This window comes from Chiloscyllium plagiosum, unplaced genomic scaffold (assembly GCF_037043375.1).
Source record: "Chiloscyllium plagiosum isolate Xiang-an unplaced genomic scaffold, Cpla_swu_hap1 HiC_scaffold_50, whole genome shotgun sequence".
Classification (NCBI taxonomy): Eukaryota; Metazoa; Chordata; class Chondrichthyes; order Orectolobiformes; family Hemiscylliidae; genus Chiloscyllium; species Chiloscyllium plagiosum.
The window spans coordinates 47,279,591-47,298,438 of NW_028270188.1; the positions used below are offsets into that span (position 1 = coordinate 47,279,591).

Genomic DNA, 18,848 nt, shown 5'->3' on the forward strand with positions numbered 1-18,848 from the left:
AGACTCAGTAATCCGAGACTCAGGCACTGCCTCTCCGTCAGCTTCTCCCGGCTATAAGCTTCAAAAAACTGGATCGCAGCTCCATAAACCTGCCAGCGGGACAGACCACACCCCGGACTCATTACACCACACCCCGGACTCATTACACCACACCCCACACATCCCGGACTCATTACACCACACCCCGGACTCATTACACCACACCCCACACACCCCGGTCTCATTACACCACACCCCACACATCCCGGACTCATTACACCACACCCCGGACTCATTACACCACACCCCGGACTCATTACACCACACCCCACACACCCCGGTCTCATTACACCACACCCCGGTCTCATTACACCACACCCCGGTCTCATTACACCACACCCCACACATCCCGGACTCATTACACCACACCCCGGACTCATTACACCACACCCCGGACTCATTACACCACACCCCACACACCCCGGTCTCATTACACCACACCCCGGACTCATTACACCACACCCCACACACCCCGGTCTCATTACACCACACCCCGGACTCATTACACCACACCCCACACACCCCGGTCTCATTACACCACACTCCACACACCCCGGTCTCATTACACCACACCCCGGTCTCATTACACCACACCCCACACATCCCGGTCTCATTACACCACACCCCACACACCCCGGACTCATTACACCACACTCCACAAACCCCGGGCTCATTACACCACACCCCGGACTCATTACACCACACCCCGGACTCATTACACCACACTCCACACATCCCGGACTCATTATACCACACTCCACACACCCCGGTCTCATTACACCACACCCCACACACCCCGGACTCTATACACCACACTCCACACACCCCGGTCTCATTACACCACACCCCGGTCTCATTACACCACACCCCACACACCCCGGACTCATTACACCACACTCCACACACCCCGGTCTCATTACACCACACTCCACACACCCCGGTCTCATTACACCACACCCCACACATCCCGGACTCATTACACCACACTCCACACACCCCGGTCTCATTACACCACACTCCACACACCCCGGTCTCATTACACCACACCCCGGACTCATTACACCACACTCCACAAACCCCGGGCTCATTACACCACACCCCGGTCTCAATACACCACACCCCACACACCCCGGACTCATTACACCACACTCCACACACCCCGGTCTCATTACACCACACCCCGGACTCATTACACCACACTCCACACACCCCGGTCTCATTACACCACACCCCGGACTCATTACACCACACCCCACACACCCCGGGCTCATTACACCACACCCCGGTCTCATTACACCACACCCCACACACCCCGGTCTCATTACACCACACCCCGGTCTCATTACACCACACCCCACACACCCCGGGCTCATTACACCACACCCCGGTCTCATTACACCACACCCCACACACCCCGGACTCATTACACCACACTCCACACACCCCGGTCTCATTACACCACACCCCGGACTCATTACACCACACTCCACACACCCCGGTCTCATTACACCACACCCCGGTCTCATTACACCACACCCCACACACCCCGGACTCATTACACCACACTCCACACACCCCGGTCTCATTACACCACACCCCGGACTCATTACACCACACCCCACACACCCCGGGCTCATTACACCACACCCCGGTCTCATTACACCACACCCCACAAACCCCGGGCTCATTACGCCACACCCCACACACCCCGGACTCATTACACCACACCCCGGGCTCATTACACCACACACCACAAACCCCGGGCTCATTACACCACACCCCGGGCTCATTACACCACATCCCACAAACCCCGGGCTCATTACACCACACCCCACACACCCCGGGCTCATTACACCACACCCCACAAACCCCGGGCTCATTACACCACACCCCGGGTTCATTACACCACATCCCACAAACCCCGGGCTCATTACACCACACCCCGGGTTCATTACACCACACCCCACAAACCCCGGGCTCATTACACCACACCCCACAAACCCCGGGCTCATTACACCACACCCCACAAACCCCGGGCTCATTACACCACACCCCGGGTTCATTACACCACACCCCACAAACCCCGGACTCATTACACCACACCTCACAAATCCCGGTCTCATTACACCAAAGCCTGGGCTCATTACACCACACCCCATAAACCCCGGGCTCATTACACCACACCCCACAAACCCCGGTCTCATTACACCACACTCCACACACCCCGGACTCATTACACCACACCCCACAAACCCCGGGCTCATTACACCACATCCCGGACTCATTACACCACACCCCACAAACCCCGGGCTCATTACACCACACTCCACACACCCCGGACTCATTACACCACACCCCACAAACCCCGGGCTCATTACACCACACCCCGGGCTCATTACACCACACCCCACAAACCCCGGGCTCGTTACACCACACCCCACACACATTACACCACACCCCACAAACCCCGGTCTCATTACACCACACCCCACACACCCCGGACTCATTACACCACACCTTGGGCTCATTACACCACACCCCACGCACCCTGGGCTCATTACACCACACCCCACGCACCCCGGTCTCATTACACCACACCCCACACACCCCGGTCTCATTACACCACACCCCACACACCCCGGTCTCATTACACCACACCCCACACACCCCGGTCTCATTAAACCACACCCCACACACCCCGGTCTCATTACACCACACCCCACACACCCCGGTCTCATTACACCACACCCCACACACCCCGGTCTCATTACACCACACCCAGGGCTCATTGCACCACACCCCGGGCTCACCCTTTCCCGAGCCCACCTCCCTCTCCCCATCTCCCTCTCCCCGTCCCTGTTCCCCCACTCCCCAGCCCACCTCCCTCTCCCTGTTCCCCCTCGCCCCCTCCCTAGCCCACCTCCCTCTCCCCCCTCTCCCAGCCCATCTCCCTCTCCCCGTTCCCCACTCCGTAATCCATCTCCCTCTCCCCCTCCCTGTTCCCCTCTCCCTAATCCACCTCCCTCTCCCCCTCCCCATTCCCCCTCACCCTCTCCCCAGCCCACCTCCCCCTCCCTAGCCCACCTCCCACTCCCCGTCTCCCCTTTAGCTTTTTACCTTCTCCCCTGTGCCAGCGGTCAGGACAAAGGTTGAAAAGACAGGCAGTTGGTACTTGGGCTGTGCTGGCCAACTTTCAATGGTAGCACCCATTGGCAGACAGAAGACTGGCACAGTGTCAGGCAGGGAAAAGGACTCAGCATCAGTGCCCGGATAGCGGCTGATCAAACCTGGAAAGCGCACACACCACACAACAGTGGAGTAAATAACACACGCGCAGTTTCAATACAACTACATGGCAACGGGCTCCGACACTCAACACACCAGGGCACAGCAGCTCTCGATAGTGCGTGACTGACTGACTAACCCCTCGATAGTGCGTGACTGACTGACTAACCCCTCAACAGTGCAGCCCTGTCTCTGTGTGACTGACTTACGCCTAGATAGTGCGGCCCGGTCACTGTGTGACTGGCTGACTGACCCCTCGATAGTGCTGCCCTGTGTCTGTGTGACTGACCCACTGACCCCTCGATAGTGCAGCCCTGTGTCTGTGTGACTGACTGACTGACCCCTCGACAGTGCGGCTCTGTCACTGTGTGACTGACTGACCACTCAACAGTGCAGCCCTGTCTCTGTGTCACTGACTGACTGACCCCTGGATAGTGCGGCACTGTCTCTGTGTGACTGACTGACTGACTGACCCCTCAATAGTGCGGCCCTGTCTCTGTGTGACTGGCTGACTGACCCCTCGATAGTGCGGCCCTGTCTCTGTGTGTCTGACTGACTGACTGACCCCTCGATAGTGCAGCCCTGTGTCTGTGTGACTGACTGACTGATCCCTCGACAGTGCGGCCCTGTCACTGTGTGACTGACTGGCCACTCAACAGTGCAGCCCTGTCTCTGTGTCACTGACTGACTGACCCCTCGATAGTGCGGCCCTGTCACTGTGTGACTGACTGACTGACTGACCCGTCGATAGTGCGGCTCTGTCTCTGTGTGACTGACTGATCCCTCGACAGTGTAGCCCTGTCACTGTGTGACTGACTGACCCCTCGATAATGTGGCCCTGTCTCTGTGTGACTGACTGACTGACCCCTTGACAGTGCGGCCCTGTCACTGTGTGACTGACTGACCCCTCAATAGTGCAGACCTGTCTCTGTGTGACTGACTGACCCCTCGATAGTGCGGCCCTGTCTCTGTGTGACTGACTGACCCCTCTATAGTGCAGCCCTGTGTCTGTGTGACTGACTGACTGACCCCTCGACAGTGCGGCCCTGTCGCTGTGTGACTGACTGACCCCTCAACAGTGCAGCCCTGTCACTGTGTCACTGACTGACTGACCCCTCAATAGTGCGGCCCTGTCTCTGTGTCACTGACTGACTGACCCCTCGACAGTGTGGCCCTGTCACTGTGTGACTGGCTGACTGACCCCTCGATAGTGCGGCCCTGTGTCTGTGTGACTGACTGACCCCTCGATAGTGCAGCCCTGTCTCTGTGTGACTGACTGACCCCTCGATAGTGCGGCCCTGTCTCTGTGTGACTGACTGACTGACCCCTCGATTGTGCGGCCCTGTCACTGTGTGACTGACTGACCCCTCGACAGTGCAGCCCTGTCTCTGTGTCACTGACTGACTGACCCCTCGATAGTGCGGCCCTGTGTCTGTCTGACTGACCCCTCGATAGTGCGGCCCTGTCACTGTGTGACTGACTGACTGACCCCTCGATAGTGCGGCCCTATCTCTGTGTGACTAACTGACTGACCCCTCGATAGTGCGACCCTGTCTCTGTGTGACTGACTGACCCCTCGACAGTGCAGCCCTGTCTCTGTGTCACTGACTGACTGACCCCTCGATAGTGCGGCCCTGTGTCTGTCTGACTGACCCCTCGATAGTGCGGCCCTGTCACTGTGTGACTGACTGACCCCTCGATAGTGCGGCCCTGTCTCTGTCTGACTGACTGACTGACCCATCGATAGTGAGGCCCTGTCTCTGTGTGACTGACTGACCCCTCAATAGTGCGGCACTGTCTCTGTGTGACTGACTGACCCCTCGATAGTGCGGCCCTGTCACTGTGTGACTGACTGACTGACCCCTCGACAGTGCGGCCCTGTCTCTGTGTGACTGACTGACCCCTCGATAGTGCAGCCCTGTCTCTGTGTGACCGACTCCTATATTCCGTGTGAAACCAGTTGTTCCCAGGGCTCTGGGTTAGATGTCTTCTGGGGTTCATGCTCACCTGCTTCGTATGCCAGAGCTGTCCCCTTCGCCATTGATTTCTTGTAACACAGATAGATTCCTGGACCCCACTGCAATCAGAAGAAAGTCACTGTTAGCCTTTCGTTACTGAACAGCTGGACTCTCCCTCCCGGAGGATTAGATTAGATTACTTACAGTGTGGAAACAGGCCCTTCGGCCCAACAAGTCCACACCGACCCACCGAAGCGCAACCCACCCAGACCCATTCCCCTACATTTACCCCTTCATCTAACACTACGGGCAATTTAGCATGGCCAATTCACCTAACCTGCATATCTTTGGATTGTGGGAGGAAACCGGAGCACCCAGAGGAAACCCACGCAGACACGGGGAGAATGTGCAAACTCCACACAGAGTCGCCAGAGGCGGGAATTGAACCCGGGTCTCTGGCGCTGTGAGGCAGCAGTGCTAACCACTGTGCCACCGTGCCACCCATCAATTGGTACCTGCCTCACCCACCCGCCCAGATCCCACCTGCTGCAGACACCCCACACTCCTGTCTCCCTCCCCCCACCAGAATCATTCCCTCGCGCACCCCCTCCAGACAACCCCCCCATCTCTCTGCCTCTCCACTCACCCCCATCTCCTTCCCTCTCCAGACAACCCCCCCATCTCTCTGCCTCTCCACTCACCCCCATCTCCTTCCCCCTCCAGACAACCCCCCCCATCTCTCTGCCTCTCCGCTCACCCCCCCTCACCCCATCTCCTTCCCCCTCCAGAAACATTCCCTCGCGCACCCCCTCCAGACACCCACTCCTCACACCCACCTCCACCCCGTCTCCCACCCTGTCCAGACATCCCCCCCTTTGCCTCTGTCTCCCTGACCCTGCAGACACCACCCCTCAGTAATAGAGTCATCCAACTTGGAAACAGGCCCTTCAGCCCAACTCGTCCATGCCAATCAGGTTTCCCAGCATTTGGCCCATAACTCTTGGAGTTATTTCCTATTCATTTGGCTGTCTTTTAAACGTTGTAATTGTACCAGCATGCACCACCTCCTCTGGCAGGATTTTCCACACATGCATCACCCTCTGTGTGAAAAGGTTGTCTGTCAGATCTCTTTTAACTCATTCCCGTCTAACCTTAAACGTATGCCCTCTGGTTTTGGACCCCGCTCCCCTGGGGTAAAGACCTTTGCTATTCACTCCATTCATGCCCTTCGTAATCTTATAAACCTCTTCAGCCTCCTACGCTTCACAGAAAACAGCCCCAGCCTATTCAGCCTCTCCCTAATACTCAAACTGTCAGTCATAGTAACACCGTTGTAAATCCTTTTTGCACCCACTCCAATTTAATGACATCCCTCTGATAGAAGGGGGACCAGAACTGTACAGAGTTCTCCAAACGTTTACCCACCAATGTCGTGTACAGCTGTAATATGACATTGCAACTCCTGAACTCAGTGCTCTAACCGTCAAAGGCATGTGTGGTAAATGCCTTCTTCATATCTCACTCTCACTCTCTCTCTATGACACCACTTTCAAGGAACTAAGTACCTACACTCCAAGGTCTGTTCGACAACACTCCCCAGGGACCTACCATTAACTGTGCAAGTCCTTCCTGGTTTCTCTCCCCAAAATGCAACACCTCACATTTATCTAAATTAAACTCCATCTGCCATTCCTCTGCCCCCTGGCCCAGTTGATCAAGATCCTGATGTGATCTTAGCTGGTCCCCTTCATTGTCCACTGTGCCACCAATTTTGGTGTCACCACAAACTTACTAACCTCTGACATTCTCATCCACATTATTTATATAAATGACAGGAAACAGAGGATCCAGCACCGATTTTTATGGCCCATTGCTGGTCACAGGGCTCCATCTGAACAACAACCCTCTCGCAGCACCCTTTATCTCCTGCTGTCACACTCGTTATGTATCCAGTTAGCTCGCTCTCCCTGGATCCAATGTGATCTAACTTTGCTAACCAGTCTACCATGAAAACCTCGTTGAAAGCCTTGCTAAAGGTCTATTTGCATTGTCCACCTTTTTGCCCTGATCTATCTTTTTGGTCACATCGTTAAAATACTCACTCAAGTTAGTGAGGCATGATTTCCCACGCACAAAGCCGTGTTGATTATCCCTGACCAGTTCTTGCCTTTTCAAATGCATGTAGGTCCTGTCTCTCAGGATCCCCTTGAGCAACGTACCACCACTGACATTAAACTCACCAGTCTGAGATTCCTGGCGTTTCCTTGCAGCCTTCCCTAAATAATGGCACAACATTGGCCACCCTCCAGTCCTCTGGCACCACACCCCAGGCTATTGATGACATAAATATCTCGACTAGAGGCCCCACCAGGTCCTTGGATTCACTTGATCAGGTCCCAGGGATTTATCTACCTGAATGGATTTTAAGACCTCCAGCACCTTCTCTTCAGTAATGTAGACTGTTTCCAAGACATTACCCATTTATTTTCCATGAGTCCAGAGCTTCCAATATTTTTCTTCACAGCAAATATTGATGTGAAATATTAATTTAGTATTGCTCCCATCGCCTGTTATTTCTCTGCCTCCCTCTCTGGACAATCCCATCACCCATCTTCCTCCCTCGGCTCAGTCCACCCCGCCTCTCGCCCTCACTATCCTTCCCTCATGACTCCCTTTCCCAATTCCCCCATTAGGTCCAGTTTGTCCCCACTCTCTCCCTCTGTTTTCCCCAAGCCTTGTTGTCTGTCTGTCTGTCTGTCTCTCTCTCTCCCTTCCCCCCCCCCCCCCCCCCCCCCCCCCACTCTTCTCTGCCAATTCCTCCACTGAGTCCTGTTTTTCCTGAATCCACCCCACCTCTCTTTCCACTCAAGACAAGCCCTCTCCTCCTCCTGACCCCGGTCTCTCCTCCTACAAAGCTCAGTTGCCCCAGTGCTGTAAGGTGTCTCTCAGACTGCTCTGTCCCTGTCCAGCTGGTGCTACACTCACAGGAACTGGAGCACTGACCGGGTCCCATAGCACTGACCTTAAATCCTGGATGTGAGACGTAGCAACTGTCCCTACACCCAGTTGCAGCACAGTCAGGCTTCTAGTGTGAGAGATGGAGCAGGATTTGTAAGGAGCATCCAGGCGGGTTTTCCAGAGCAGTGTGCAAATAGTCCAACTTGGGAAGGGGCCCTACTGGACTGGTGTTGGGGAATGAGGCCAGGCCAGGTGGGTGAAGTTTCAGTAGGGCATTACTTTGGGAATTGTGATCACAATTCCGTAAGCTTAAGAATACTCATGGACAAAGGCAAGTGTGGTCCTGGTGGAAGAGCGCTAAACTGGGGAAAGGCCAACTATACCAAAATTGGGCAGGAGCTGGGGAATATAGATTGGGAGCAGCTGTTTGAAAGGAAATCCACATTTGACATTTGAGAGGCTTTTAAAAGAGGTTGATTAGAGTTCAAGGGGGTTATGTTCCTGTGAAAATGAGGGAGAGAAATGGCAAGATTAGGGAACCATGGATGACCGCTGAAATTCGAGTGACCAGCTAAGAGGAAAAAAGGATGCATACATAAGGTCTTGGCGACTGAAAACAGACCAAGCTTTGGAAGAATATCGGGAATGTAGGACCAATCTGAAACGAAGAATTAAGAGGACTAAAAGGGGTCATGACATATCTTTAGCAAACAGGGTTAAAGAAAATTCCAAAGCCTTTTTTTCATATATAAGGAGCAAGAGGATAACTGGAGAAAGGGTTGGCCCCACTCAGGGACAAAGGAGGAAAAGTTATGCGTGGAGTCAGAGGTAATGTGTAAAATTCTTAATGAGTACTTTGCATCGGTATTCACCGAGGAGAGGGACATGACGGATGTTGAGGTTAAGGATAGATGTTTGAGACCTCTAGGTCAAGTTGGCATAAGGAGGGAGGAGGTGTTGGGTATTCTAAAAGGAATTAAGGTGGACAATCCTCCAGGTTACTGAGAGAAGCAACGGAGGAAATAGCTGGGGCTTGAACAGTTATTTTCCAGCATCCTTGAATACGGGTAAGGTCCTGGAGGACTGGAGAATTGCTAATGTCCCTTTGTTTAATAAGGGTAGCAGGGATACTCCAGGTAATGATAGATCAGTGAGCCTGACATCAGCGGTAGGGAAGCTGCTGGAGAAGATACTGAGGGATAGGATCTATTCCAACTTGGAAGGAAATGGGCTAATCAGTTATGGGCAGCAAGGTTTAGTGCAGGGAAGGTCAAGTCTTACAAACCTAATAGAATTCTTTGAGTAGGTGACAAAGTTGGTTTTCCTTGCAGCCTTCCTTAAATAATGGCACAACATTGTCTACCCTCCAGAGGGAAGGGATGGAGATGTCTTTTACATGGACATTAGTAAGGCGTTGATCAGGTTTCCCCGTGGTAGGCTGATGGAAAAGGTAAGGTCGCATGGGGTCCAGGATCTTCGAGCTAGATGGATAGAGAACTGGCTGGGTAACAGGAGACAAAGAGCAGTAGTGGAAGGGAGCTTCTCAAAATGAAGACCTGCGACCAGTGGCATCCCACAGGGATCCACGCAGGGACCACGGTTGTTTATGATATATATAAATGATCTGGATGAAGGTATCGGTTACCAGATCAGCAGGTTTGCAGATGACACAAGATTGGTGGAGTAGTGACAAACCCCACAATAGTGCAGCTCTGTCTCTGTGTGACTGACTGACCCCTCGACAGTGCAGCTCTGTCTCTGTGTGACTGACTGACCCCTCGATAGTGCAGCCCTGTCTCTGTGTGACTGACTGACTGACCCCTCGATAGTGCGGCCCTGTCTCTGTGTGACTGACTGACTGACCCCTCGATACTGCATCACTGTCTCTGTTTGACCGACTGACCCCTTGATAGTGCGGCCCTGTCTCTGTGTGACTGAGTGAACCCTCTATAGTGCAGCTCTGTCTCTGTGTGACTGACTGACCCCTCGATAGTGCGGCTCTGTCTCTGTGTGACTGAGTGAACCCTCTATAGTGCAGCTCTGTCTCTGTGTGACTGACTGACCCCTTGATAGTGCGGCCCTGTCTCTGTGTGACTGAGTGAACCCTCTATAGTGCAGCTCTGTCTCTGTGTGACTGACTGACCCCTCGATAGTGCGGCTCTGTCTCTGTGAGACTGACTGACCCCTCGATAGTGCAGCCCTGTCTCTGTGTGACTGACTGACTGACCAGTCGACAGTGCGGCTCTGTCTCTGTGTGACTGACTGACGGACCCCTCGATAGCGCGGCCCTGTCGCTGTGTGACTGACTGACTGACCCCTCGATACTGCGGCCCTGTCTCTGTGTGACTGACTGACCCCTCGATACTGCGGCCCTGTCTCTGTGTGACCGACAGACCCCTTGATAGTGCGGCCCTGTCTCTGTGTGACTGAGTGACCCCCTGATAGTGTGGCTCTGTCTCTCTGTGTGACTGACTGACCCCTCGATACTGTGGCCCTGTCCCTGTGTGACAGAGTAACCCCTCGATACTGCAGCCTTGTCTCAATGCGACTGACTGATTGACCCCTCAATACTGCGGCCTTGTGTCTGTGTGACTGACTGACCCTCGAGTGCGGCACTGTCTCTGTGTGACTGACTGACCTCTCGATACTGCAGCCCTGTGTCTGTGTGACGGACTGACCCCTCGATATTGCAGCCCTGTCTCTGTGTGACGGACTGACTGACCCTCGATAGTGCTGCCCTGTCACTGTGTGACTGACTGACCACTCGATAGTGCAGCCCTGTCTCTGTGTCACTGACTGACCCATCGATAGTGTGGCCCTGTCTCCATGTGACTGACTGACCCCTCGACAGTGCAGCCCGGTCACTGTGTGACTGACTGACTGACCCCTCGATAGTGCGGCCCTGTCTCTGTGTGACTGACTGACTGACTGACCCCTCGATACTGCAGCACTGTCTCTGTGTGACCGACTGACCCCTTCATAGTGCGGCCCTGTCTCTGTGTGACTGAGTGAACCCTCTATAGTGCAGCTCTGTCTCTGTGTGACTGACTGACTGACCAGTCGACAGTGCGGCTCTGTCTCTGTGTGACTGACTGACGGACCCCTCGATAGCGCGGCCCTGTCGCTGTGTGACTGACTGACTGACCCCTCGATACTGCGGCCCTGTCTCTGTGTGACTGACTGACCCCTCGATACTGCGGCCCTGTCTCTGTGTGACTGACTGACCCCTCGATACTGCGGCCCTGTCTCTGTGTGACCGACAGACCCCTTGATAGTGCGGCCCTGTCTCTGTGAGACTGAGTGACCCCTTGATAGTGTGGCTCTGTCTCTCTGTGTGACTGACTGACCCCTCGATACTGTGGCCCTGTCTCTGTGTGACAGAGTAACCCCTCGATACTGCAGCCTTGTCTCAGTGCGACTGACTGATTGACCCCTCAATACTGCGGCCTTGTGTCTGTGTGACTGACTGACCCTCGAGTGCGGCACTGTCTCTGTGTGACTGACTGACCCCTCGATACTGCAGCCCTGTCTCTGTGTCACTGACTGACCCATCGATAGTGCGGCCCTGTCTCCATGTGACTGACTGACCCCTCGACAGTGCAGCCCGGTCACAGTGTGACTGACTGACTGACCCCTCGATAGTACGGCCCTGTCTCTGTGTCACTGACTGACCACTCGATAGAGCGGCCCTGTATCCGTGTGACTGACTGACCCCTCGACAGTGCAGCCCTGTCACTGTGTGACTGTGTGACTGACCCCTCGATAGTGCAGCCCTATCACTGCGTGACTGACTGACCCCTCGACAGTGCAGCCCTGTCACTGTGTGACTGACTGACCACTCGATAGTGCCGCCCTGTCTCTGTGTGACTGACTGACTCCTCGACAGTGCAGCCCTGTCACTGTGTGACTGACTGACCGACCACTCGATAGTGCGGCCCTGTCTCTGTGCCTGACTGACTGACCACTCGATAGTGCGGCCCTATCTGTGTCAGTGACTGACCACTCAATGGTGCGGCCCTGTGTATGTGAGTCTGACTGACCGCTCAACAGTGCGGCCCTATCTCTGTGTGACTGACCCCTCGATAGTGCAGCCCTGTCTCTGTGTGGCTGACTGACTGACCCCTTGATAGTGCGGCCCTGTCTCTGTGTGACTGACTGACCCCTTGATACTGCGGCCCTGGCTCTGTGGGACAGACTGACTGACTCTCGATAGTGCGGCACTGTCTCTTTGTGCCTGACTGACTGACCCCTCGATAGTGTGACCCGGTAACTGTGTGACTGACTGACCACTCGATAGTGCAGCCCTGTCTCTGTGTCACTGACTGACCCCTCGATAGTGCAGCCCTGTCTCTGTGTGACTGACTGACTGACCCCTCGATAGTGCAGCCCTGTCACTTTGTGACTGACTGACTGACCCCTCGATAGTGCGGCCCTGTCTCGGTGGGACTGACTGACTGACCCCTCGATAGTGCAGCCCTGTCTCTGTGTGACTGACTGACTGACCAGTCGACAGTGCGGCTCTGTCTCTGTGTGACTGACTGACGGACCCCTCGATAGCGCGGCCCTGTCGCTGTGTGACTGACTGACTGACCCCTCGATACTGCGGCCCTGTCTCTGTGTGACTGACTGACCCCTCGATACTGCGGCCCTGTCTCTGTGTGACCGACAGACCCCTTGATAGTGCGGCCCTGTCGCTGTGTGACTGACTGACTGACCCCTCGATACTGCGGCCCTGTCTCTGTGTGACTGACTGACCCCTCGATACTGCGGCCCTGTCTCTGTGTGACCGACAGACCCCTTGATAGTGTGGCCCTGTCTCTGTGAGACTGAGTGACCCTCGAGTGCGGCACTGTCTCTGTGTGACTGACTGACCCCTCGATACTGCAGCCCTGTGTCTGTGTGACGGACTGACCCCTCGATATTGCAGCCCTGTCTCTGTGTGACGGACTGACTGACCCTCGATAGTGCTGCCCTGTCACTGTGTGACTGACTGACCCTCGAGTGCGGCACTGTCTCTGTGTGACTGACTGACCCCTCGATACTGCAGCCCTGTGTCTGTGTGACGGACTGACCCCTCGATATTGCAGCCCTGTCTCTGTGTGACGGACTGACTGACCCTCGATAGTGCTGCCCTGTCACTGTGTGACTGACTGACCACTCGATAGTGCTGCCCTGTCACTGTGTGACTGACTGACCACTCGATAGTGCAGCCCTGTCTCTGTGTCACTGACTGACCCATCGATAGTGTGGCCCTGTGTATGTGAGTCTGACTGACCGCTCGACAGTGCGGCCCTATCTCTGTGTGACTGACTGACTGACCCCTCGATAGTGCCGCCCTGTCTCTGTGTGACTGACTGACTGACCCCTCGATAGTGCAGCCCTGTCTTTGTATGACTGACTGACCATTCGATAGTGTGGCCCAGTCACTGTGTGACTGACTGACCCCTCGATAGTGTGGCCCTGTCACTGTGTGACTGACTGACCCCTCGATAGTGCGGTCCTGTCTCTGTGTCACTGACTGACCCCTCGATAGTGCAGCCCTGTCTCTGTGTGACTGACTGACCCCTCGATAGTGCAGCCCTGTCACTGTGTGACTGACTGACCCCTCGATAGTGCGGCCCTTTCTCTGTGTGACTGACTGGCCCATTGAAAGTGTGGCCCTGTCTCTGTGTGACTGACCCCTCGATACAGCAGCACTGTCTCTGTGTGACCGACTGACCCCTTGATAGTGCGGCACTGTCTCTGTGTGACTGAGTGAACCCTCGATAGTGCAGCTCTGTCTCTGTGTGACCGACTGACTGACCCCTCGATAGTGCGGCTCTGTCTCTGTGTGACTGACTGACTGACCCCTCGATACTGCAGCACTGTCTCTGTGTGACTGACTGACCCCTTGATAGTGCAGCCCTGTCTCTGTGTGACTGAGTGACCCCTCGATAGTGCGGCTCTGTCTCTGTGTGACAGAGTAACCCCTCGATACTGCAGCCCTGTCTCAGTGTGACTGATTGACCCCTCGATACTGCAGCCCTGTCTCTGTGTGGCTGACTGACTGACCCCTTGATAGTCACATAGAGACAGTGCTGCACTATCGACGGGTCAGTCAGTGACACAGAGACAGGGCCGTACTATCGAGGGGTCAGTCAGTCACACGGAGACAGGGCCGCACTATCGAGGGGTCAGTCTTGACACAGAGACAGGGCCGCACTATCGAGGGGTCAGTCAGTCATACAGAGACAGTGCTGCACTATCGAGGGGTCAGTCAGTCACACAGTTACCGGGCCACTCTATCGAGGGGTCAGTCAGTCAGGCACAAAGAGACAGTGCCGCACTATCGAGGGTCAGTCAGTCTGTCCCACTGAGCCAGGGCCGCACTATCGAGGGGTCAGTCAGTCAGCCACACAGTGACAGGGCTGCACTGTCGAGGGGTCAGTCCGTCAGTCATACAGAGACAGGGCCGCACTATCGTGGGGTCAGTCAGTCAGTCACACAGAGACAGGGCTGCACTGTTGAGGGGTCAGTCAGTTAGTCACATAGAGACAGGGCTGCACTAACTGACTGACCCCTCAACAGTGCAGCCCTGTCTCTGTGTGACTGACTGACTGACCCCACGATAGTGCGGCCCTGTCTCTGTATGACTGACGGACTGACCCCTCGACAGTGCAGCCCTGTCACTGTGTGGCTGACTGACTGACCCCTCGATAGTGCGGCCCTGGCTCAGTGGGACAGACTGACTGACCCTCGATAGTGCGGCACTGTCTCTTTGTGCCTGACTGACTGACCCCTCGATAGAGTGGCCCGGTAACTGTGTGACTGACTGACCCCTCGATAGTGCAGCACTGTCTCTGTATGACTGACTGACCCCTCGATAGTGCGGCCCTGTCTCTGTGTCAAGACTGACCCCTCGATAGTGCGGCCCTGTCTCCGTGTGACTGACTGACCCCTCGATAGTACGGCCCTGTCTCTGTGTCACTGACTGACCCCTCGATAGTGCAGCACTGTCTCTGTATGACTGACTGACCCCTCGATAGTGCGGCCCTGTCTCTGTGTCAAGACTGACCCCTCGATAGTGCGGCCCTGTCTCCGTGTGACTGACTGACCCCTCGATAGTACGGCCCTGTCTCTGTGTCACTGACTGACCACTCGATAGAGTGGCCCTGTATCCGTGTGACTGACTGACCCCTCGACAGTGCAGCCCTGTCACTGTGTGACTGAGTGACTGACCCCTCGATAGTGCAGCCCTATCTCTGCGTGACTGACGGACCCCTCGATAATGCGGCCCTGTCTCTGTGTCACTGACAGACCCGTCGATAGAGCGGGCCCTGTGTCCGTGTGACTGACTGACCCCTCGACAGTGCAGCCCTGTCACTGTGTGACTGACTGACTGACTCCTCGATAGTGCAGCCCTGACTGTGTGTGACTGACTGACTGACCCTGCGATAATGTAGCTCTGTCTCTGTGTGACTGACTGACTGACCCCTCGACAGTGTAGCTCTGTCTCTGTGTGACTGACTGACCCCTCGACAGTGCAGCCCTGTCTCTGTGTGACTGATTGACCCCTCGATACTGCGGCCCTGACTCTGTGTGACTGACTGACTGACCCCGCGATAATGTAGTTCTGTCTCTGTGTGACTGACGGACTGACCCTCGATAGTGCTGCTCTGTCTCTGTGTGACTGACTGACTGACCCCTCGATAGTGCGGCCCTGTCTCTGTATGAGTGACGGACTGACCCCTCGTTGGTGCAGCCCTGTCACTGTGTGGCTGACTGACTGACCCCTCGATAGTGCAGCCCTGTCTCTGTGTGACTGATGGACTGACCCTCGATAGTGCGGCCCTGTCACTGTGTGGCTGACTGACTGACCCCTCGATAGTGCGGCCCTGTCTCTGTGTGACTGACTGACCCCTTGATACTGCGGCCCTGGCTCTGTGGGACAGACTGACTGACCCTCGATAGTGCGGCACTGTCACTTTGTGCCTGACTGACTGACCCCTCGATAGTGTGGCCCGGTAACTGTGTGACTGACTGACCCATCGACAGTGCAGCCCTGTCACTGTGTGACTGACTGACCCCTCGATAGTGCAGCCCTGTCTCTGTGTGACTGACTGACCCCTCGATAGTGCAGCCCTGTCTCTGTGTGACTGACTGACTGACCCCTCGATAGTGCAGTCCTGTCACTGTGTGACTGACTGACTGACCCCTCGATAGTGCGGCCCTGTCTCTGTGGGACTGACTGACTGACCCCTCGATAGTGCAGCCCTGTCTCTGTATGACTGACTGACCCCTCGACAGTGCAGCCCTGTCTCTGTGTCACTGACTGACTGACCCCTCGATAGTGCCAGCCTGTCTCTGTGTGACTGACTGACCACTCGATAGTGCCGACCTGTCTCTGTGTGACTGACTGACTCCTCGACAATGCAGCCCTGTCACTGTGTGACTGACTGACCACTCGATAGTGCGGCTCTGTCACTTTGTGCCTGACTGACTGACCACTCGATAGTGCGGCCCTGTGTCTGTGTCACTGACTAACCACTCGATAGTGTGGCCCTGTGTATGTGAGTCTGACTGACCGCTCGACAGTGCGGCCCTATCTCTGTGTGACTGACTGACTGACCCCTCGATAGTGCCGCCCTGTCTCTGTGTGACTGACTGACTGACTGACCCCTCGATAGTGCAGCCCTGTCTTTGTATGACTGACTGACCCTTCGATAGTGTGGCCCAGTCACTGTGTGACTGACTGACCCCGCGATAGTGTGGCCCTGTCACTGTGTGACTGACTGACCCCTCGATAGTGCGGTCCTGTCTCTGTGTCACTGACTGACCCCTCGATAGTGCAGCCCTGTCACTGTGTGACTGACTGACCCCTCGATAGTGCGGCCCTTTCTCTGTGTGACTGACTGGCCCATTGATAGTGTGGCCCTGTCTCTGTGTGACTGACCCCTCGATACAGCAGCACTGTCTCTGTGTGACCGACTGACCCCTTGATAGTGCGGCACTGTCTCTGTGTGACTGAGTGAACCCTCGATAGTGCAGCTCTGTCTCTGTGTGACTGACTGACTGACCCCTCGATAGTGCGGCTCTGTCTCTGTGTGACTGACTGACTGACCCCTCGATAGTGCGGCCCTGTCTCTGTGTGACTGACTGACTGACCCCTCGATACTGTAGCACTGTCTCTGTGTGACCGACTGACCCCTTGATAGTGCGGCCCTGTCTCTGTGTGACTGAGTGACCCCTCGATACTGCAGCCCTGTCTCAGTGTGACTGACTGACCCCTCGATACTGCAGCCCTGTCTCTGTGTGACTGACTGACCCCTTGATAGTGCAGCCCTGTCTCTATGTGACTAACTGACTGACCCCTCAACAGTGCAGCCCTGTCTCTGTGTGACTGACTGACTGACCCCACGATAGTGCGGCCCTGTCTCTGTATGACTGACGGACTGACCCCTCGACAGTGCAGCCCTGTCACTGTGTGGCTGACTGACTGACCCCTCGATAGTGCGGCCCTGGCTCAGTGGGACAGACTGACTGACCCTCGATAGTGCTGCGCTGTCATTGTGTGACTGACTGACCCCTCGATAGTGCGGCACTGTCTCTTTGTGCCTGACTGACTGACCCCTCGATAGAGTGGCCCGGTAATTGTGTGACTGACTGACCCCTCGATAGTGCAGCACTGTCTCTGTATGACTGACTAACCCCTCGATAGTGCGGCCCTGTCTCTGTGTCAAGACTGACCCCTCAATAGTGCGGCCCTGTCTCCGTGTGACTGACTGACCCCTCGATAGTGCGGCCCTGTCTCCGTGTGACTGACTGACCCGTCGATAGTGCGGCCCTGTCTCCGTGTGACTGACTGACCCGTCGACAGTGCAGCCCTGTCACTGTGTGACTGACTGACTGACTGACTGACCCCTCGATAGTGCGGCCCTGTCTCCGTGTGACTGACTGACCCATCGACAGTGCAGCCCTGTCACTGTGTGACTGACTGACTCCTCGATAGTGCGGCCCTGTCTCTGTGGGACTGACTGACTGACCGATTGTCCCCTCGATAGTGCGGCCCTGTCTCTGTGTGACTGACTGACCCCTCGACAGTGCGGCCCTGTCACTGTGTGACTGACTGACCCCTCGATAATGCGGCCCTGTCACTGTGTGACTGACTGACCCCTCGATAGTGCGGCCCTGTCACTGTGTGACTGACTGACCCCTCGATAATGCGGCCTTTTCTCTGTGTGACTGACTGGCCCATTGATAGTGCGGCCCTGTCTCTGTGGGACTGACTGACTGACCGATTGTCCCCTCGATAGTGCGGCCCTGTCTCTGTGTGACTGACTGACCCCTCGACAGTGCGGCCCTGTCACTGTGTGACTGACTGACCCCTCGATAGTGCGGCCCTGTCACTGTGTGACTGACTGACCCCTCGATAGTGCGGCCCTGTCACTGTGTGACTGACTGACCCCTCGATAATGCGGCCTTTTCTCTGTGTGACTGACTGGCCCATTGATAGTGTGGCCCTGTCTCTGTGTGACTGACTGACTGACCCCTCGATACTGCGGCCCTGTCTCTGTGTGACCGACTGACCCCTTGATAGTGCGGCCCTGTCTCTGTGTGACAGAGTACCCC

At 55.6% G+C, this 18,848-nt stretch overlaps 1 protein-coding gene across 1 annotated transcript in view; it reads right to left on the minus strand.

Moving 5' to 3' along the window:
* LOC122546642 (C-myc promoter-binding protein-like) overlaps positions 1–18,848 on the minus strand; it is a 42,546-nt gene that overhangs the window by 718 nt on the left and 22,980 nt on the right. The window contains exons 4-6 of the mRNA XM_087985100.1: positions 5,332–5,401; positions 3,157–3,326; positions 5–89 (exon numbers count right to left, since the gene is read on the minus strand). Coding sequence (XP_087841226.1) covers positions 5–89; positions 3,157–3,326; positions 5,332–5,401 — 325 coding nt within the window. The remainder of the gene's footprint in view (positions 1–4; positions 90–3,156; positions 3,327–5,331; positions 5,402–18,848) is intronic.